General features: G+C 35.4%; 1 protein-coding gene across 6 annotated transcripts in view; it reads right to left on the bottom strand.

The window, feature by feature from the left end:
* Window positions 1-24,010, bottom strand: part of SDCCAG8 (SHH signaling and ciliogenesis regulator SDCCAG8) — a 103,752-nt gene that overhangs the window by 15,118 nt on the left and 64,624 nt on the right. For 4 of the 6 annotated variants that reach the window (XR_001520212.3, XM_015620656.3, XM_015620657.3 and 1 more), the window contains one exon: window positions 22,837-22,968. Coding sequence is in view for 4 of the 6 variants with exons in the window: in XM_015620656.3 (XP_015476142.1) it covers window positions 22,837-22,968 (132 nt within the window). In the remaining 2 variants the exon portion in view is untranslated. Of the gene's footprint in view, window positions 1-6,698; window positions 8,808-22,836; window positions 22,969-24,010 lie in introns of those variants that run through there. The other 2 variants (XM_015620661.3, XR_001520214.3) reach the window with 2 other exon arrangements.

Below are 24,010 nucleotides of genomic sequence, written 5' to 3'. Positions count from 1 at the left end.
CAAGTATTTACCTACAAATGAATACTGGGCATCCCTCATGTTATCTCCTTACATAAAAAATGATGATATTGGGATCATAATGTACTTAAAATCTCTTCAAATAAAATAATCCTAATTACTGAACTTCTGTGCTGCAGCATCAGGGTTTTATTTCCTTTGAAACAAATGTTATCAAGGAGAAAAAACTGCATTTACGTATCTACTAAGAGGTCTGATTTCATTTGAAATACACAGGAATTTAGAGTTCTATTGTATGACAGTAGAGAAATTACTAAAATCTATTTCTGTTACAGATCTGGATACATTAGCTTTTCTAGTGGTCCAGAATAACTCCTACGAGCTGTAATGTGAACTACAGACTCCTGTAAAGAACACAAAAACCCATGAAATGCCCAATCCTGTGTTGCTAAAACCCAAAGGAGTTCTGCCTTTAATAGAAGCAGGCCCCTTGTTTGCATAAAGAGTACCCTGTCAAACAGAATACAAATGCCAAGCTGGTATATTATAGCCACAAGCACAATAGCCCCATTTTTTTTTTAACTAACCAAATCCTAGAGAGAGTAGTTTTCCACCAAATCTGGGCATCAGCTACAAATTCAGTGAACTGATGTCTCAAAGTGTTTGTGAAGGATGCGGGAAATTTGCAGAGGGGCAAGAGTTTTTCATTTCAAAGAGAAGAGAACTGTATGTTTTCATTATAAAAAATGAGAGTGTGAAAAAATCCTAAGCACACAGTATCTCTCTTTCAAGTATAAAGTTCAGAATTGCATCTCCCAAGTTTCCTGTACGTTAAAAGAACACATAATAATGATCTAAAAATCCTTCACAAAAATCCAACAAGCAAGGATGAAGCAGTACTCGCCTGGGGGCCAATTGCCTCTCCAGCAGCGGTAAGGCTGTTACTAGGCTTGCAGTACCATTTGTTCCATTACACAATCTCCTGAAGCCTTTTACAGAGAGCTAAAACAACTGCCTGTACCAACACGACACATGGCTTTCCATCCCGACTCTTTGCTAATCCAGACGCTCCAACCATCTTTCTTTAAGATGCCATATGGTTGGCAGAAGCCTGTAGATCTAGCAGCACATCTGCTTGTATGTTACTTCTCCCCTCCAACTCCCCCCTCCACACCACAAAAGAGAGAGCAAATAATTATTTTACATGTAACCAATTAAACTGAATTTAAAGAGGACGGGGATTATTTAGCTCTAGATATTTTAAAAATATAGATTGCCACAGAAGATCATTTGTCTCTCAGTAATTTGGGAATACAGAGAAACAAAACAAAGAAATGAAAGGCACATGGGCAAAATGATCGCTGCATTTGAATTATTTAAATGACTGCCATTCAGACCTTATGCCCGAAGATTTATTTCCCACATTAGCGTGCCACTGAAGAAGGGACTGAATTTGCTCTCTACTTTTGTCAAAGGTGAATCAGACAAGCAGACTAGGAAACTATAATACACCAAACCATGCTTTGTTAAGCAAGCAGAGTGACTTCGTATGTTAATGACTCTGCAGGAATATACTGACACACTGATTTTTTCTCATGTGATGAGCAAAGATTATTGACACCATAAAAATCCTGGTTGCACTGGCATGCAGGCATCCAGGTTATCTCTTTAGAATCCAGACACCAGATAGGCAGCAAAAATTATTTTGTTTGTGATGAGTTATCATTTGTCCATTTATGATATAATGGACTATAACAGAAAATAAAATATACACTTTGAAGCCTGAAATTAAGGAAAAAAAAATAGAAGCTAGAAATTATAAATGAATGTTCCTATAAAATTATCACTGACCACTCTGTGATGAATAACCATCTTAGTTAACAAAGGACAGACTGCACAATTTTGCAGTTCTGTCTGCTGACAATTTGCAGCACCTTTTGTTCAGAAACACTGTTTCCTCAAACTTTTCCTGCCTCGCTAAAATAAGGCATCAAAGAGATAAATATACCATTTCTACCTCAAATGCTGTTCACATGTATTTTTTGTGCAATTATCTGTGAAGCACTATGGAACATAGAGGAACATGCAGCACATGTGTCCTAACAATTTTCCAGAACAGGAACTAAACATGTATTTGCTCCAAACAGCCTCCCTGCACCAAGTCTCCATTGCAATGTGCACAGAACGTTCCTTTGCCTTCATAAAACCAGTTTTCCCTACAATATGGGAAGGCTTGTGTTCAGTTACACAGTGAACAAATTGTTTTTCCCCTCAGCTATTTAGGAGTTAGAGTTCCTACACAAATGATGGGGAGATTGTGTCTTATCCTCACAGAAAGAGCCGACCAATGCTGAAGGTTTGGTTGGAACCAGCATTTTTGAGGACAGTACTAGGTTTCCAAGCTGTTTGTTGAAGGCTAGTGCCTTCCTTTCCCCTAGTACTCTCTGTCTCAAGGCTATTTAAAATTTTATCAACATTGCTTTGATTTTACACAAATTTATAAATTTATAAAAATTTTACTGCTTTGGTTTTATCCAAAACCAAAATTAAAAAGACACTTTCTCCTCCAATAATTACATTTTTTTCTCTCTTTTTCTTAAGAAAGAGATGACAGAAGTTCAAAACGTACTTGTATTTCAAAATTTAAAATGTGGCAATATATTCAATGACGTAGCAATTTAGCTCAGTTTAAATTTGATAGGGCTTGATTTTCTAGTTATAATAAAGAACTATATAAAGGGTATTTACAGAAACAAGAAATTTATAACTGCAGATTAAGATTTCAGTTAGTTCTATGCATAATATTTAAAACTTACAAACTATGAAATTATGCTAGAATATATATGATAAAATAAAATAAAAAACCCTTCCCCAGCCTCTTGAATTACTCTCTTCAGATCTTTCTGTGTTTCACCCATTCAGGTATGAATACTCAGGTTTGGCCACTTGCTCCATTCCTAAATGACTCGGGGAGATGAGAGAGAAAAATTTCCAATTATCTGATTGCACATATTCACTTCCTTTATTTTCCTAGATGAGGAGTGTCTTTTTCTGAATGATTCTTAGTAACTCAGTAGCACTTAGGGTTGAAAAATTCCTATTTTATCCACTGTGCTGCTTTGGATAGCAAAGCAGTAACCGACCTACCAGCAGGATGTCTCCTGAACTGATTAGGCCAAAATCAATTGTCTATGACCACATTTGGTATGTCTGTGCACATTAGTTGTGAATGAAGCTCCAGAGGAAGGTGTGCTTGAAGAGCTGTCACACAGACTCCCTCACCCCATCCCAATCCCTCACCAGCAACACACAGTGCTTCCCTCCTTTCAGTAAGAGTCCCTACAAACATCAGAAACAGAATTTCAGAAATAGAAAGTCTGGCCAACAGAAGTCCTTCGCGCATGTGAAACAGGTATTATATTAGGCCCTTCAGAACTTCAAGTTACTTTGTAGACAAAAAGTATGGTTTCAGATTTAGATATGAGAGAGAAAATTAACTTCGTATATGTACTGTGACTTCTTGTCCAAGAACAGGTGAAAAAAGGAACCATGTGTGAAGTCTTCACCAAGACCTGTTGCAAACTGACTTCTGTAGAAATAATGAAAATGCTGCACACTTTCTTACTGCTTGAAGGATAAGAAAAAAAATAAATATATAGTTTATTCTCTTGACAAGCAAGGGAAAATCATGAAGGTACAGTGTATGTCAAAAACTTCTCCCTTGACTGCAGAGTGTTACTGAACTGCTGGTTATACATGGCCGCCATTAATCATTTCTAGTAGAAAGTGCCAATAGGTTTGCTGGATTGCAGTATGGAACACTAAGAAACAGGCTGGGTCTGATGAAGATACCGCCACCATATCCTGATCAGATCTTTTTGGGTTTGTTTGGGAGGGACTTCTTGGAACATGGGGCAAAGAGTGAGGTTTTTTAAAGTTTGTAAAGAAATGACAGTTCATATTATATGGAATAATAATGATTATAAAAATAAGCTTAAAGCTCCCTATATTCATGTTCTAGGTATACCTGAAATGTTTGATATAATAATTGTAAATAATTTACCCAGTCCTATTGGGTATCTCATTTGTAAATTGTAGAAGCAACAGAATTTCTACAGTGATTTGCAGAAATGACAGAATGCTTTTCCACTTTTGAGACAAAGAGAAGCAGGGATTTGAATGCAGAACTCCTTCAATCTGAAAAGGACTATATGGGGAAGTGAAGATATTAGCAAGGGAATTGATTTCTTCACGAAATAACCACACAAATACCCTTAGACATCCATTATCGAAACAGAAAACATAGGATCACTACACTGAAAAATTACATCACTTCATACTGGCATTTTTAATTTTGTGGCTCCTGTTTTAGTATTATTTCTAGTTCTTGATGGTGACTTCATGTACTTATTTTTAAGAACAAAATAAGAAAACATACCTTTAAAGGGAAAATAAGTAATCAATCAGGTATCTTCAATTAACATTTTGACAAGTTTCATCTTATGTAAACTACACTAATGTAATTAGTTTTTATTAATTTAACTCCTTGAATATGAGATATCAAATAAATGACAGAAGTATCCAAGATGCTCTGTAGTACTTAAGTTCCAAATTTCTACAAGTGTCAGCTCTGGAACTGGTTTTTTGGCTCTTAGACTTTGCCTTCCTCATCTGACACACACAGATCCTGGAAGTATTCAGCCTCCACACTGCAGTTTGTAACTCATCAAGTGTACATGAACAATACGTGCCCTGATGAACTATTTCTTATTCAATAATGACATGTATTTTACCATATACAACTATTGTGATCTATTACTGCAAGTTGCACTTGCATTTATTTCCACAGCTTAGTAGCATTTTGATTTCTGAAATTTTACTTGCAATCTGATGTGTCTGCCATCACAGCATTGTTATAATCAAAAATTAATAGGCCAAGATAGTAGTATAAAATTAAATTCTGATCTGAAAGGCACATTTGAACATTTGGGAATCTCTCTTCAGATGCTGACAGGGAGACAAGTGAGCGGATGTAGAGAGAATCTGGATATATGGTTCACATATGGGCCTAACAAGAGCAATCTCTTCATATAAAGACACTATTTCTCATGCTAAGTCTACCTTGTTTTCTAATCTCAACTGAAAGGAATGTTGGAATCTGGGACAGTTTCCCACATCAGAGTCTGTTATTTAACTGTCTGATGTCAGAATTATTGTGTTTTCACAGAACCTCTGCAGTTTGGGGTTGTTGCTTTGCTACATTTTGGGGGGTGGCTTGCTTAAGACTACCAATGCTACACCCTCTTAGTAAATCTTACTCTTCTTGGTTATTTTTCCATCTGAAGCACCCTGAAATTCAGGTATCCCAAATGATAAAGGATCTTTAATTTTTGGGGTTTCTTTCAGTGTTGTATGAGAACTATGAGATTACTCCTGATTCCAGAAACCTGGTATTTGGTATTGCCAAGTACTGAATGTTTTTAGGCACAAGACTTCATCTGAGTCTAGATCCAAAAAATACAGTTCCCAAGTACAATGTTACACTAGTTGTCATCTAAGGCTTCCTTTTGTACCACACAGAATCCAGTATATCAGCACAAGACAAAAGCACTGAGAAGGGAGAAGAAAACAAATCTTAGTTATCCTGCCATATAGTAATCGTTTGTGTGAAGCCACACACCATATGACCCAAAGGCTCAGAAAGCTACAGCTAGGTTAAAAAAAAAAAACAACAGTACAAAGGAAGCCCAGTTGCAAATACACGGAAGGTAAGATGTGGACCATCACTCATTGTGAAGGGAAATATTTTACTCTACTCTGATCAACATACAACTGTACCTGAGGTACTTGAGGAACAAAACTTTGTTCAGACAGGTTTGGAAGAAAAATGCCAACATTCATTAATGCCTATAGCTCACAACAAACAGTCATCTCACAGCTTTACCTTAGAAGATGTTAGAAAAGATCAGTATAGTACTGAATCCACACAGCACAGAGATGCCCTGAATCCAGCAATGTAAGGATCTGTAGCACAGCATGAGTAAAATTGAAACACAGCGCTTGGAGAAAAACAGCCGTAGTTCCTAACAAAGTGCTGAGAAGTCTCTGTTAGCTGCCACAGCTCAAAGCATTCATGGGATCAGGAAATGACCAGAACTCATGTTTAATGGATTTAAGTAACTGAATAAAACCAAACACTACAGCACCTCCAAGCTGTGCAATCCCAAACAACAACTTCGAGAAAAAAAGCACTGGAACACAGAATAGAATATGTGAATGTGCGAGGTACTGTCCAATTTCCTTAAACTGAGGTACTTACCTCAATTTAAGGAACATCCTCAGACAAGGAGGTTAAAGGCAAAAGTTGCCTCTTATGGCTGTGAAATTATTTTGCAGTTAAGTCATTACAGCAACAAAGGGGCTTGAAGGTTTGCAGGTACCTGTAAGTCACAAGGTTCACAGACCATTTTTCATTTAGTTCCCAATGCCCAAAAGAAATGAAAAATTCTTTTTAATTCAGGGTGCTAATTAGGATGATAATTGGAAGAAATCCAAAACCATCACACTTGACAGTAAGACCCTATGTGTTTACACCCATACTCTTTTGTAGCACATTATCAGGAGGAAACTAACAAAGTACTCCACCTCACCTAGCTGGGGTCTGAACTTGATTCCAAGTTTTGAAGGAGTCCAAGCCTTTTGAGGAAACTCAGCCAACAATTCAGGCAAAGATTTCAAAGGAAAAAAAGAGGCTTGATTTGTTTTCCTCTTTTCTTTGTCCACCTCTTTTTTAATAAAAGCAACATCTCCAATTTGTGAGCACAGTTTTGAAAGGAAGGGAGAAAACACCATTACAAATAGCAAGCAAATCTTTCAGTTTATGAATCTACTAATTCATCCATGAAATATCCAGGTTTCCTTCATCATCATTTCCAAAACACCATATTATATAAGGTAACAATGGAATACTAGGCTGGTCTGTTTCCCATATTTTTAGTTGGCTCAGCTGGAAAGTGAATACAGGCTATTGCCCCAGGATGAGTGAATAATTTAATTCAAATGCAATTTTGCACAAAATTACCTTCACAAGTAAGTTTATTCTTCACAATTAGTTTTCACAAGTGGAAAAGGAAAAGAAAAAAAAGCAAAAAAAAAAGCAAAAAAAAAAAAAGCATGGCTACTCAGACTCCATGTTAAACACAAGAAAATTAGTTCCTCCCCCCACCCCCCAACTAAACTACTATAATTCACAAAGTTTAGTTCACAGTGGGATTGTTAAATCAGGGAGATATAAATCTTAATATCAAAACACCAAGCTTTTCTGTGCTGGACAGGAAATTGCCCCTACACAAACTGTCAAGTACAAAACTTAGGTATTGCATCTCAGACAGCTCTGCACTGGCCTGGTTGAAACCTCTGCTCAGGAGTAGAATTTATGCTGAAATTGATGCAAGACAAAATCCCCAAATTGTAGACCGGTAATTTAGAAGAGGTCTGTTGCACGTGGAAATGGTTTTGATCTTCACATCATAAATTCCTGGAGGCACAGATCTTCTTTAATTACATGACTACAAAGCACCATGTGTTTCCATTATGCTATTTAAATAATAGATTTAATTTGAATTTACATTTGTTGATGTAAACATTACTGACTGTAACATTACCCTGCAATCTGATGCAGAAAGTCACTGAAGTATTAGAAAAAAAATTCCTTCTCAAAAAGATTACAAAGGAAAGAATCCCCAACTGTGCTATTTGAAAATATGAATAGAAATTAGCTAAATAGAACAGAATAAATTTTAGTGGAACAGAAATTTTAGGATGATATTTTCACACAAACAACACTAACATCTCAGGTAATTCTAATTTTTAATTCTGCTCTACAGGTATCTGTTGTGTTTATGGGACCAAATGAATTCAGATGTTTCCAGCAACCAAAGTTCCACTGATTATTAAAAAGAAAGAAAGTAGCATGGGAAGGATCACTTATTCATCTTGCAACACTGCTTTAACTGAAGTGCAACTGGGGGACTCTGCTAATGAATTTAGCTATCAGGATGCTAATCAGTTCTGGTTTTTACCAAAATTAATTTAACCTCTGTTTTTGCATAAATAGTCCCTGTTGTTCAAAACTTTGGGGCTTCTTCTGTATGTGGTGGGGGTGGGGGGTGGGAGGACTCAAATGCAACATGATGTGCTGGGTCTACAGACAATTCTGTGAAGAACAGCTCAGAGGGAAGCATTTGAACACAGTAATATAGGGTAAGCCTTTCCCTTGCACTGTTATTAGAAAAAACCCAAACCTAAAACACCCTACCCAAAAAACACATAGCTCACTATTGCTATATGAAAAGGATTTTAGTTTTGTATAAATTACCTGCAAGCACTTCTAACAGATGCTATAATTGTCTGTTTGAGAGAATTTATGCTAAAAGACAAAAATCATCTATGTACCATACAGATGGAATGTACTGGTCAGTTTATGACATGATGCTATTAAAAAAATTATTTATGAATTGTTGAACTTGCAGATCATATTTAATTGTAATATCAGCATTAATAATAACAACAACTAAGTCTAAAATTTGCTGAAACAGGGGCAGTTGAAAGCGAGATCAGGCAGGACGATAGAGAAAAAGTAATATTTGTAAAGATTGTACTGGCTTTCAGTTCTGAACTTACAAGACAACTGAGCAAACAGATAAACTGCATGAAAAACTTAGAACAAGCATAGGTTTTTGTTCACTGTGTATATCCAAAATATATAGTTTTTCAGAAGATCCAGAAATCTTCAGAACTTTTCCAGAAGATCTTCCCTCCACATGTACTCTTGGAATATCTAAAATTACCTTAAACATAAGAAAAACATAAAATGGTAAAGAGAAAAGAATACAAAACAGCACTGTAAGAATATTTTTCATATTTTGTCTTTGAAGTTTTTATCTTTTTCCATGTTACTTGACTTTTTTTGTCTGGTAGTATCTGAATCCTCTAACCCATTCTTTCTTTTCCTTTTGTCCTTACACTAACCTGCAGAAGGAATGAGTGGAAGTATAAGGCCTTCTGTCTGATCTAAAAACTCATAGACAGAATTTAAAAAAAAAAAAAATCCTGGATGCAAGTAAAAAGATGATGGGCAGACAAAAACCAAGTAAGTATTTAATTGCTAGGTTTGAAAAAAGACCCCTTATTAGATCCATATCACCGTAAACAGTCCCATCAGTGGGGGAAAAACTCAACACTGTAGATGAAGGATCAACAGGAATTGACATCATCTTGGGATTTTGATCACATCTTTAACAAGTGTACTTATGGCAAGGTACTCTGGAATGCAAAAATTTAATTTAACAAATATGAGAAAAGCATCATATTGGCAACTTTCTTAATACTTTGCATGTTGCAAAGACAGTCCCTATAACTTGTTTTGCCCTTGGTGTTGGTTCACTTCTCCATCCCCAAATCTCAACTATGCAACCCTCTAAGAGGGTAAAACTCTTTGTAACAACCTGATTTTCTTCACCTACTTGTCATTTTGAGTTCATGTTCGGGAAAAATGCAGTGAATCTGTCAAAACTGTTATGCAGGAGGGTACAGGGCTCCCACTTCAACTTACAGCAGCTACCTAAATGATTTTAACAGGAACTGACCATTTCCAATATGTAACATGTAAATCTCTCCTTTTGGAGAGTGGCAGGGAAAATGGCTAAAGTTTCTTGAAAAAGTACGTTGGTAAATGTACATGTTCCATCAGATGTTATAAAACTGGATGACCAAGCCATAGGCAGTATTTTTAAAATATTAGCTCAGACATTAACAGGACTTTAAGGAATTATCACAATATATTTGTTGTAAAAGCAGTTGTTCTAAGATGTAGTAGGTGGATGTTTACTGCAATATTTTGGTGACCTCAGAGAAGTCAATATAATTACTTTTTCAGTCAGAGGGTGAGGGGCCTTTACATTTCATGGAGTCCTTAAAAAACTGGCCTTCCATTAAAAAATAATGGAGCCCTTCTTTATTTAAACTGATACATGAAGATACTAGTTCTGGCATAGTAGGTGTATTATCAGCTCCTGGATTAGTTACAGGAATAACTATCAACATTCAGTCTCACAGATTATAACATCAGTATTTATGTTCAAATAGAACAAAACTAAAAATAGTATTTTTAAATATTTGAATATTTAAATTTAGTGTCTATTGAGAAATTTTCACATTTCTCTTAATATGGAAGAGTGACGCTTGATCCTTACTGCAGACTATTGATTTTACACATATTTACATGAAAACTACTATGTGAGCTTTTTTTTTGTCACAGTACCTTTCTTAGTAACAATAAAAACAATAGTAACAATAAAAAAGACTTTGATTCTTTTGATTCAGTTTAAAAACATAGAATTTAACATCCTTTTTTTCCCCTTTCTCTACCTTGGTACAGAGCACTGAAATCAGTATTTCAGTAGTAGTGAATTCCATGAACTACTTTTCCCCAAAGGAACTTTATGCTCCTAACTTTAGATCAATTTTATATTGTGATAATTTCATTGTTCACTACCATTAAGTTCATCATCTGCTTCTTTCTTTGTCAACAAAAGCATCTTCTATGTTAGGACAAACATGGCTTTGTTCACGTTTGCCTAAGGCAATACAGATTTGGAAGCACAAGCCTTCAAGAACTAGCTTCCACAGAACATGTAACTATCCCAAATACACATCAGGGCTAACCTAGAAACTACTTCCAAGATTCTCCTTCAACAGACTTACAAGCATTTACCAGTCATCATCTTTCTCTGAGACAGACCACATAGAAAACAGTAACACAGAGAAAGGAAAATATGTCCAAGCAGTAGTGGTCAAAGCCCTTCTCCTACTAGAGGTGCCATAGGACTTCTAACATTTCAGTAAATACAGGATTTTTTTCAAAAGGGTTTTTTGCCTGAAGGACTCTCAAATATTTTAGGTTGCACCATATTCATTTTACGTGAATCAAGCAGATCTTACTGTCACTTGGATCTTCTCTTCCAGAAAATCTAGAATTTCAAACACAATCCTTGGATAACCGACCATCAATCCATTTTAGAACAACAAACTCTGTGAAGATATCTGTACTCAGCTTTAATATATAATTTTCCATGTCAATCACAACTGCAAAGAGTAAGAGGTGTAATAACTGTTGCCTCATTGTGATTGCTATGGTGTCCTTTTATTTTCAGAGAGAGTGCCACATGTAGAAATGATGGATTTAATTTTGAAGTTATATTATCTCACATAATTATCTACTCCTTACAAAACGAGCAAAGAACTATGCCTTGGTCAGAGAGTTCAACAAGGCACTATCACAAACAATTACTTGCTATGATTACCTAGACAATGAAGTTTGGACTTCAAGTTCTATTCTAATTCAGTGGCTTCTACTCCTGTTATTCACTACCAATTCCTCTGCACCCAGTAATGTCAAGAGGTCAACAATTAAATTAATTCAGAATACAATATGAACGTAAGAGTGACCCTATATTATATCTTCATTTTTTCCCTTTGATCATCCCTTTATTTGACTGCATTTCAGTAAATTATCCATGTAGTTTTTATTTTGACAGCTCTCTTTACAGCAGTAAAACAAAATGTGTGCATTGCAAATGGCAAAGATTCAAATTTCAGCTATGTTTATCCAAAATAGCACTGAACTGCTTCTGTACTTATGCTATACTGCCTACAGCCTTACGGAAGGGGAGACAGATGGGATGAATTTAGCAGGGAAACAGCTGTGGCTTGAAGAAGAGACAAGCAAAAGTTTTGCTATCAGGCTTCATTATGTATCAAGGTACCAGTAAAATGTGTATCCGTAAGGCAGCCAAAAAAGTGTTTTTCATTTGACTAGTGATAATTACCTTTTCTCAACAGCTGACAATGTTCTAAGCACCATTAAATAGGTATAATAATTAAGCAATAAGATAAGACAGGCAGTGCCTTGCTGGGGATTATTGCTTGCCTCGGGTGCGTTGCAAGGCACAGGGCTGAAGGGTGAGTGACTTCAGCCACCCGAGAAATGTAATAATCCCTCAGAAATGCACTGCCTGGAGTGTCTTCTTGCTATTAAAACTGGAAATTTAAAAAGGACAAAATGCTAGACACATTTCCTGTGTATTTTATTGACATGGGTTAACATTACAGGAAGTCAATGCAGAAACTCCATTTCTGACCAGCCTATGAAAGTCCTTTCCCAAGGACACATATGCCTCTGCTAAGTTTGCTTGTACATTTTATTCATAAAACTTATTTGAGAAGTATTTCATCATCTAATATTTGCATCATTTAACAGATGCACAAAAGATTGTAACAGCCTTCACAATGGTAAAAGTTAAAGTGCTTTTAAGTCATGTGCTCTGAAACATTTATTCTGTGTAATTGTCTATGTTTGGTATCAATTTACAGATAAATTTTTTCAGTTCTGAAATTGTACATATAAATATATATATACACACACACACACACGTATTTTTAAATATATATATAAAATATCAGCCACTCAAATGACCAAAGCATTAAGGAAAAAAGCAAAACATAACAACCCAAAAACCCCCTGAAACCTTCTCTGACTATATGCAAGTCACATAGCTAAAACTAAGGCTATTTCCCTGGTAGTGTGGGATGTGCTAGTGCAGCACTCAAAAAAATTACACCGCTTTACATAAGCCGAGAAAAGTTTACTGTCATTTCAGCTGTGCCACTGAGACAACATTTTGAAACTGGAGACCTGAAACTATTTAGCAACCTTGACTTGAATCAAATCAGAATTCTAAAGACCATTCAGGATCAGGCTCCAAGCAATAAGATATGTTTGGGAAAAGGATCTACTTCCATCTGTATAACTAAAGGCAGAATCTAGTTCTCTTAGGTTAAAAAGAACTTAAAAAAAAGTTTAAAATGTCCTTTCCCCTTTTTTCCTCTCCATACATGACTTTACATTTCACAAAGAACAAGTTAAACACAGAACAATCTTCTTATCCTTTTCAATTTCTTTCAAATTTTCTATCATCACTACTTTGTTCCAGAACCAAACTGAGAAGCCCTGCTGAGAAGCACATACAACACTGTCTGGAGTACCCTAGAAATACAGATGCCAAGTAGGTCTTATCATACTGTCCTTCCTCATAGACACTTCCATAATCTCTATTTCACTAAAACTTTTGCTAGTAGCAGTTGAGGGACAACTAATTTAAGACCACATTTCTAGAAACTAGCCTAGTGCCTGTTACTATTTGACTACTACCAATTAGCACCGTCGCAAGGCTTAATGAACACAGTTATTTTTTAGCATTTAATTTCTTTCAGGATGGCAATTTTTTTAGAGTTCGCTCAGAAACTGATAATGAATATGACTGGAGCTCTGGAAGTTTAAGTAGACAATAAATAGGCAAAATAAAGTTCTATCTGTGGTTCAGCTGACAAAACCACTGGAAAAAAATTGCTCCCTAGCCTCATAATGCATAAACGAAGCACTTAGTTAAAGATGGAAACAAACAGCATGATAACAAAATATAGCACCTTCAAGTGCAACACTGGCATGGGACTAGCAGCACAAGACACACCAAGGCTAAACAGATATAAGAACTAAAGGCTATAGGTTAGATTTATATATGGAAAATGAGAGTATCCACAGTTCGATCAGCTTCCAGAAGAACAGTATTGGATCTGCAGAAGCGATCAAAACACTGAACTTGAAAGCAGGCAGGTGTATAGATTTTGCTACAAAGCTGGTAAATTTTCATGACACACTTGCAAAGCTCTTTAAATGATACTCATCTGTCTTCATTTTCAGTTCTCTACTATATGGGAACAGAGGGATTTAAATAGCCTTTATCTGAAAATCTCAGAATCATACATAGCGATCAAAACTGAAAGGAAATCTGCTACTGCTTGAAGTAATTTGCCAATTGGGTTAATAGTTAAATTTTACTGTAATTGTGAATTCACTGAAAGCTTAATAGGAAGATACCAATTACAGTCAAATATCCCAGCTAGGTATTTGCTGTTGAACTACTGAAAATGGTAGTCTCACAGTGGCTATCTGAAAAAAATATGGGTGGGGTTTTTTGTTTGTTTTTTTATAATTTTTCTGAAACATCACATGGATATCACAGAAATACAGTACAGAAAAGGAACTTAAAAATTGCAGACAGAAAATGATATGGAAGAAAAAAAAGAAGGTGACTATAACAGGGAATTCAACAATTTAATTTTTTAGATGGTTTAAAAAAATCAAAACTTATTACAGATTGTTAAATGTTTTAGGAGGATCATGGATAGTTAGGGCTGTCCTCTATAGTTAATATTACACTGGAGAGGCTACTACCCTTCTGGAAAGGTAGAAATCTTTATTTTGCTGTTCTGGGTACCTTTGGGTTTATTTAACTTAAGCTAACTTGAATGAAGATATGCTTTTTGGTGCTTTCTCTCACCATTAAACAGCTGCTTTTATGTATAAGACTGCAAAGTAGCACATTGACCCAGCTTGCTCACTTATTTCACATCTCTGGGGAAGGCGATGAGGAAGACCGTAACTACCACCTTGGACCAGAGGTGCTACTACCAGGCACTGAAGGCAAAGTGTTTCAAAGAAGATATGGTGGCAGTGAAGGGATAAATTGGTGGATTAACACAATCATGTATCAGCACCAGAAGCGACCCATATTCAAAATTAAAACTCTTGCAGGTGTATAGCAAAGTAGGAGAAATAGTAGGAAAATAGTAGGAGAATAAAATGGGGTTTCACTGGAAAACAATGGGTGAACTTCTGTCCAATTATGCACATCTTTTTCAGTGTCAGCTATGATCTGCATAGTGACAAGAATTTCTAGATCTTGCCGAATCAAGGAGCGTCTGGGCTAAGCTGTCAAAGACATCACCTTTATCCACCTCCATTTTAGAGGAATCAAGAATGCTTCGTTAATGCTAAATTAACATTTAAATTTGAAAACCAACAACTGTGCTGACAACAGAAAGTAACAAGAACAGCCTGGAACCTTATGTTGTGCTGTTTTATATCACACATATTTCAGGGCTTTTTACATTCCTGGTAGACAAGAACACAAGCTTACTATTAGTGAGCTGTAGGCTTTGACTCAGTTCATGATGGTATGAATATGAACTAACCCTCTTTCTGTTTTGGAGAAGGCAGAATACATTAAAGTGGTAGGGTAGAAGATACTCTCAGAAGTAGACGATTTCCATTATCTTTGCAGAGGGAGTGTAAGTCATAGAGTTGGTAGCTGTTGAACACAGGAAGAAGCAAACCTGGGTATTTTCCCACCTAACTTTTCTTTGAGACATGGACCAATACAACTTTCTCTCAGATAACATCTTCCAGTTCCTTAAACAATAAAATTGTGGTGGCAAACAGTCTTGATGTCCAAAGTAAACACAGACACTATGACTTCCCCTCTACACATTCTTCCTCATATTGACTGTTTTGCTATGCAATTAAATCAAGCACAGCATTAACTAATCCATAAAGAAGGATCAGCCCATTAATATGAACTCAAACGCAAAAAAAGTTGCAAATTTGCAAATGCAAAAAGCTGCAACAAATTCAGAAATGAAAAGAATATATAAGGACATGAAGAGGTAATTGGAGCATGAGAAACTGAAACGTAAGCTAGCTCAAGCAGATTTGGTCACATGAACCCTGAACTCTCTGAGAGCTCATTTTTTGATAAAGGAAATGCAATAAATCTTACCAATATTAACTTTAGCAGAACATTAAATATCATGCCCATCAGCAATTGTTAACTAAGTTGTTGACACGTAACTGACTAATACAAAGAGCACAACCAAGAGGAGCAATTGAAAACAAAGAAGAATTCTCAGAGGATTTCTTCACATTTAAACAAATTTTTGAATGTTTTGAATTATGACTCAGCACACAAAAAGGAGGAGTGGGCTGATAAATTTAGATGTTATCAGCTTTGAGAAAGTCTGGGATACGGCACAGAAAGAAATAGATGACTCAGAAGATTGAAACAGCAGACATGGGATGAAAGTCTTACACTATATACTCAGAGCATTCTCAGTTCAAAGCAAAAGTCTCTGCTGAAAACTTGAATTTACTTGGGAGAAAGAGGTCCTGGATGCACTTCTTAGTGCAGCTGTCAAAAAGGTAAACATGACTGTAGGATTCACCAGTCAAGGAATTTCTAGTAAATATCTCAATTCTATATATACAAATATATTCAAATGTCCCCATCCAAGACCCAAGACAGTTTTGACTGCCCATATTTAAAAGATGATTAACAATCAGAACACCAAGGTGATGAAGAATTTGTTGCAAAAAGAAGAACAAAGGAGGAAGGCTTTACTCATAACCAGAAGTAGGACTGAATGGATACATCTGTTGTCTACAATTACTTGCATTACCAGTGCAGATTCTTTTGAAGAACTACTTGTCCAAATCTTGGCTCAAAGACAAGTAGGTATAAACCAAACAGAAATTAATTCAAACCAAAAATAAGAAGGATTCCAATGAAAAGATCAGTGGAAACAGTTGTCCAAATTGGAACGGTGAGGCCTACAGAGGAGCTCAATATATTCTTGAAGAAATATATGTTTGCATAAACTATGTATATAGGTACATATATTTTAGATACACATACTTGGAAACAGATGAACACAGTACTCTGTGACCTAGAATACATCTTACAGAACATTATTAAGTTCCCTAAATATCCGTCCGGAAATTGGGTAGCATATTCCCCTCTGCTTCTTATTTGCTTCTTAAGGCTGGGAACTTATTTGCACACAATTTTGCAGCATTTCATGAAAATCTTGTATTTCACTCTTTGTATACTTCAATTTTTCTAATAACTATGAAAATTTTTGCTTTGTGTGTCTGCTGTTTAGGTAGTTGGGGAATAAATCTTTAGAAATGGTGCTTGGGGTCTTCTTAACATATATAATTTCTTAACTATTTTGAATGGGAATATAGTACAAATAAAAGCATAAATAATAGATGTATTTATACCACACTATATATAGACATCTATTTCAACTGAGAAAGAGAAAAAATAGTTAAAAAGATATATAATAAATAGACAAATGGTGAAGAGCAGAGGAATAGGGAGGGAGAGTTTTAGAACATCCAAATTCTATTCAAAAGAATTTAACTGTGAGCAAACGCCTCAGTATTAAACAAAAGCCAAATACACATTCAGACTCTTACAGGATTTGCAACTTATATATCTGTGTATGTGTATATACCTTAATCATTAATTATCTCCTAATAGCAGTTCTCTGGAGTATATATTTCTCAATCTAAAATATGAGTATATTAAATAGTAATAAAAAAATCTAATAACTGTGACAACCTTAAGGTCTGGACAGAGGTGAGAATTTAATCTGCCTGCACCACAATGCTAACACACCATGACCACAAAGTTTTTACAAACTCCTTACATGAAGGGCTGCACAAACAATTATGTATCTCCAATTGCTAGAGCCATCCTGTTACAGCAAAACCATGCCAAAGATATGTTGGCATTAGTAATGATGCTCAGGAAAATGTGCAGCATGCTGCTCTTTAGACATTGAGACAATGTATCTTTACATCTCTAATATAAAAGATTCTATGGACACTATATATGCTTATCTCTACTTTCAATTTAAAAATTAATGCATTTAAAACTATAAAGCCACAAGACAGTGCATTTTTAATCTATGATTGCATCACAAAACAGATGATGGGTCCAATAAAATACCGAAAAAATTACTTCACTGTCACTTTAAAGAAATATACTAATCTAACAGTAGAATAAGGAAGACAATGTATTTAACTGAGAATGAACTGGACAAGAAAAAAATACAGGTTTTTCGGTAATGACATAACCTAACTTCTTCCATCTGTCATTATTTCTTGCAAACACACATACACACGAAAAAGAACTAGAGTTTTAGGGAGAAAATGTAAAATTTCCAATGCAACTTGGTTGCTCCAGTTATCAAGAAATAAATTTAATTAGTTGTTCTACTGAAGATTTGCCAAGAAATCAAAAATCTCTATTCAGAAGTGTAATAGTAACAGCAAACTAGCTATTGTGATTTTACATAGCAGATATTTGAATATGCTGGTATATCCTCTCTAGATACATCTTGATTCTCATAGATGTGTGTTCTCTCAAGCATACATGATCTTGCATACACTACCACTTAGTAACAAAACAAAAAGATAATTTCATGGTGGAAAAAAAGCCTTTAAAATCCTTGTCAAACTGAGTATCACATTTTTACTGGAATGGTCAGTTTAAAGATCCATTTAGCTATCATTCCAGATAAGCTTATCCATAAAAATCATACATTTTGCCATAGGTAGAAAACAAATATAATTTGTCACATGTTGTGCTATACAGACATTTCTGCACAGTTGCTGCACTACACTAGAATGTCTGAAGGGGAAGACACCCCAGGTAGTTGGCTGCAGACACATCTCAGCAACATGGCACGTAGTTACAATTTGACACATAGAGTCTTTATAAATCCAATGTCTATGAAGTCAAACAAATCTCCTTCTTATTTATAGTAACAGGCGAGAGCAGATCTCTGCCGTCTTGTTACACAGATGGTTGTAACATTTTTATAGTTAACTTACAACCACTGATGCCTAAGGAATAGACACACATCTGCCCCAAACTGCCAGTCCTGTAGGCTCTTCTTTTTAACTTTAGCTAGCAAAAATACAGTAGAAATACATCTAACTGTGTCACCACCAAAAATCTACCACAACAAAAGGCCCCCCACAAATTTGCATAAAATGTATTATTATTGTTAATGTTATACAGATTGGACATTGATCACACACATTACAGCAAAATTACAGTAGTATCAATTGTAACCACAAAATCTGAGAGAAAATTCATAGTCCAACATTCCATATGCTGAACTTTGGAAAAATGTTTAGAAAGAAACTCATTAGAAGCTTCTAAATTTTTGTTTTATTTGAAAGATTTTAAAAGCGCTTTATATTTCATACAAATTACTGTTCAAATGTTTGGTTTTTTTTCTTTTAAATGCTTGATAAGACGTAAAGGCATGTCTGGCTGATCTTGAAAAAAAAAAAAAAGAAATCACCTAGGATTCTCTTCTCCCACTTGAAGATACTATTCCATGCTTGCTGTCTTTCCACATATCACCTGGGTCTTCAACAGGAAAGTACACAGAAAAGAGTTAAGCTATATAATTAAATGCTTCCCATTTTAGATACTGGCTATCCACAGAAGCAATCCTCTAAATAGCTAACTTACAATCAAATGCTTGTTTTACGAGAAGAACAGATGCAGAAAAGTAAAGCCATAATTGAACCTTGTAACGGTAAGAGTTGTTAAATGAGTTCAGGGAAAGCTTAAACAGCCTGATGAAATCCTGACCCATGGCATCTTGGGCAAATAATACTTATTCATAAATATGTTCAAACAATAATAGATCTGCACAGGTTCTTGTTGTTTTCTTCTTACTCTTCAAATTGGAAGAGAAAAGAGCATGTGAGAAAGTGGATCTGCATTTACAGAACTGGTCTAACTACAGAGGTGAAAATGCATGCCTGCAAATTCAGTTCAGAAGCAGATTAAGGAAAGAATGAACCAACTTCATGCGTAGCCAATTAATTTGGCTTTGGATTTTACTTCATCTGGAATCTATTCAAATTATGTAGAGTGGGACACCAAAAAAAAATCCCAAAAAATAGTTTTGCTTTTAGTTTTGCTGCATATTCTTTTTATTCTTGGCTAGTCTCTACCTCTACAGCTGCCTTATAAGAAAATCTGTACTTTCTGTTATCAGCTAATTCCTACTATGAACCCAAATTTACAGAATAGCAATTTGAAGAATTTAATAAAACAGTTTGCTTTGAGGTTGAAAATTTATAAAAATAGACTCTGCTACATAACAGACAGAAACTTATTTCTGCAAGATTCATATCCATGAAGTTACACATGATGACCAACTCCAACTGGACTTTTAACACGTCGCCTTAGTCCTGCAAACTATATCTTTCAAATCAAGTTTGCCTCAGTAGCATGTGACAACTGTACCATTTAAGATGGACATCTAATTCTTTAATGCCATATTTCACTGAGTAAAAACACACTGAAAGGACTGGATATTTCCATTACACTGAAAAGGCTGATTCCGCATCCTGTTTAATAACTGCCATCTAAAGCAATCTCTTTCGTAGAAATTTGCTTATTTAAGTTTGGACTTAAATATTTAAATATTACATTTGCAGCACTTATTCACATAGAGATAGGAATAGCACCAAAAGACTTGTTCAGTTTCAGGAGTGCAACTATTATGACTGCCAAAACACTTTTGCTCCAGAAGTAATTGTGACTGATCAATTAGGTATTACTTCTTCCACAAAACAGTTATATCAGGGCCTGTCACACTGTCCCTGGATAAAACAAGTACAGAGATTTCTTCTCAGACAAATATCACAGCACCTCATTACTAAAATGCAAATGTTAGATCCCAAGTTTAGCCAAAATCATTTTAATACAAGAAATTTTCAGAAGATCCAGAATAACAGCAGCTAGAAAATTAGGTCAGAATGCACTTTGTGGGACTGTGCAAAAAGACCACTGCTATTTGTAGCTGTGTACAAAGGAGAAATAAATGTGTTAAGAAGTAACCATCATCAACAGTATTTTGCTGTGATTATTAGTATCTAAGTGATGGATGAAAATCTGAGGCAAAATATATTATTATTATTTATTGCTCTGCTTTTACTAAATAGTATAGTGAGATCTCTATTTTCAAAATCAGATGAGAAAAAGTACTATTTTTATTTAGTGGAAATCCTTCAACATAAATATATGGAACTGGGAGATTTATTTGTTGGAGTATCTATTCCTTCTACTTTTCTTCACCTTCTGCTTTTCTTCACCTAGATTTATAACCTTTATGACCAATTTACAACATTTGGGAATTAATCCTGAAAATCTACTACAGTTTTCATATGGAAATTAAAATTAGATTACACTGACTTTTTAAAGCAGTTTAGAGTATCAGTCTTGTCACTTATTAACTGGATTTTAAATTAATAGAGTGCAAGATGACAACTTTTAACATATTTGTATATGTTAAAAGAACCATCTCTTAAACTGCTGGTATTGTTCTAGAACTCCTGATAGTCTCTGCCATATTTTTATATTCTAAAATATTAAATTAGACAAATGCTATTACTGCCCTATTTTCTCTATTGTCTGCAAAACAGCAGCAGAAGGTAAGGCATTGCCTGCAGCATGACCACTCTGCTTTCAAACCACTTCTGTGTTCTGGATTAATGCTTTCAGTCTTTTCTAGTGTATAATCATGGCTGCTACAGCAGAGAACGAGCAACATTTTCCAGTAGATCCATTTTATTTATAAAAATAGATAGAGGAAAGGTTACCCTAAAAACTTGCAAAGCACTTTTAAATTATAGTGAATACTCATAATTCTACAGAAGAGCAGCTAGGAGGAAAAAGAGGGGGAAATTTTTTTTCTCCTGAATGTAACATCAAATCCTCAATCCTACATATGGTAAGAATCTACCACAACTAAAAAAATTAAAAGGGAGGTGAGATAAAGGGAAAGATTGTGTGGTTACACAGGTTAGGGATGCAGTTGCAGCATTTTGAGTTTCTTTGTTCTCTCGGCTATAAATGATGATGACTATACAAGGTTACAGCAAAACAGGATGAGGTACTGACAGAAATCTGAAAGAGAAGAGGAAAGAAGTGGTTCTGGATGACTGAAATGAATACATGAAGTGCTTGCAAGAGAGATGATTATAGACAGAGAATAAAGAGATGGCAGAAAAAAAAATCAATACTTTAAAGAAACGAGTGTACAGGACTGGCTGCTTTAATACATGCAAGCTCTGCTCCTCTCAGGTGGTCAATGATGAAAAAAAGCAAACAGAATTTTTCCCAGTAAGAGCTGTCTAGTCCAAATAAAGTTAAACACAATGAGTTAAAATGCATTTTGCCTTTGACTACTGACAAGAGGTAGCCAGGATGACTGGACTTGCAGAGTTCACTCTCAGCCTCCTCTACTTCATCTTCTACCTCCACAAGCACATCAAAACTCCCTCCATTGCCTGTTACACTTAATGTAGAGTGGAAAACAGAACAAAAAAGCACTGATGAACTTTCTGGAACCAAAATGAAAAGACTCCACAGTGATCTTTGTGGAAGTCTAATCCATATCAAAGCACAAGTTATTATCAGTCTGGATACTTTGGCCAGAAGAGTCAATTGATATTGGTGGAAATATTTCATACTGGTCTTGCTGCAGCTGCCCCCAGTTCATCCTGAGGAAGTCACTGCTTCTCTGAAAGGTTAGTGGTGCCTGAAAATTGTCAGTATTTCTCTGGTTACAATGATTTTCAGAAAGATTTGTCTGTTTATACAAGTTAAATGATCGCAAACCCCAAAAATACAACCATTACATGGCATAATGGAACTCTTATCTGTACTCTACATTCACATCACTGAATAACCTCCTCCCTCTTTTCTCCCCAGCTCCCCCCCTCTTTTTTTTTAATATGGTAAGACTATTCATACAATTTAGAGCAGAGAACAGCCAAAGCAGCCCACACACATATGTACTAGGTTTAAATTCTTTGGAAGACTATGTTGTTCAAGCTTTCCTTTTATTTATCCAAAATGGCACAAGCAAAAGATGTTAAAAAAACCAACTTGACAGAATGTTTGATTGGGGAGGGGAAAGGAGTGGTCATTTCATAAGGAAAGAATATTACTTCCACACAACCTTGTGTCATTTTTATGTTTACACAACATAACTGGTACAGTTGAGCGTATCACATACTGACAGATTAACAGGACCTCCTACCTTGACTTCATTCTCTCATGCATTCTCCCATGCTGGATACACTGTTGGTCCAATTCATCATTCCGTTTCTGCATCTTCTCCAATCTGCCATGAAGATACTCTTTTTCCTGACTAAGCTGGTTGACTTCAGATCTACAGAAGTAAAACAAAGCGATGATGGATGCTGTCAGATTTCATCCTGCCGTGAGCCATCAATATGTGGCTTCAGCATTTATAAAATTTTACACATATATATGTAATGCATAAACAAGCAATTACTAGAACTTACAGAAACAAAATGCTGTTTCATATAATCTTAAAACAAAATAATACAATACTGATGGATATCTTCTAAATATGCCACTGGAAATCACTCAGTTATAGGTTGGCTATGCTAATTTCAGCCTAATTTAAATAGGCATGCCTATTTATGCATTGGCGTTAAATAAGATCAATAAATGTAAATTCACACTTGTTAAGCAAGAATTTGGCTAACATTCTGAAAGCAAATTTTAACCTCTTTACTAAAATAGAAAAAATAACATTTAGTTTAAAAAAAAAGCTACTAAAACCTTGTTCAACCTTTACTCTGCTTTATAGGTTGAACCCTCAACAGTTCGCAGGTTGAACTCTCAATAGTAGTACTGTTTCAGAAACTTTAGTAACGTCCTACGTCTAAAATAACATTGCACAGATTTAAAAAAAAATCAACAACAAAACTCCATAAACCCCCCACAAAAAACACCCAAACCCAACCAAAAACCCAAAGCCAAACTAAGAGGAGAATTAACAAAACTTTAAGAAACAAGGGACAAATCATACAGGCACATCTAATCTACATAATCTACATAAAAATCAGCACAGCCTTTAAGAATATTAGTCACTTCTAAGCAATTCTTATTCTTCACGGGTGAGCAGAGACACCAGATCCATGAATGACCTGGGACTGCTACTTGCTACATCTCTAACCATCAGCCCATGGAGAAACAGGCATGAGCTGTTTCTTAATATCAGGAAAAGACCTCAGATTAAATTGTGATAAAATATACATTATGCACTTGTACAATTTTAACTCTTTGGAAAAGGTTAATGAGAACATGTCAGAATCTGCTATACCATCAGAAAGTACAAATCAAAAGCAAGAAAATTTATGGCATCTGCCACTCCATACCTCAAGGTTAAAAAGCTTTAGATA

Source organism: Parus major, chromosome 3 (genome assembly GCF_001522545.3).
Source record: "Parus major isolate Abel chromosome 3, Parus_major1.1, whole genome shotgun sequence".
Lineage (NCBI taxonomy): Eukaryota > Metazoa > Chordata > Aves > Passeriformes > Paridae > Parus > Parus major.
This window is presented reverse-complemented; position numbering and strand designations above follow the sequence as displayed.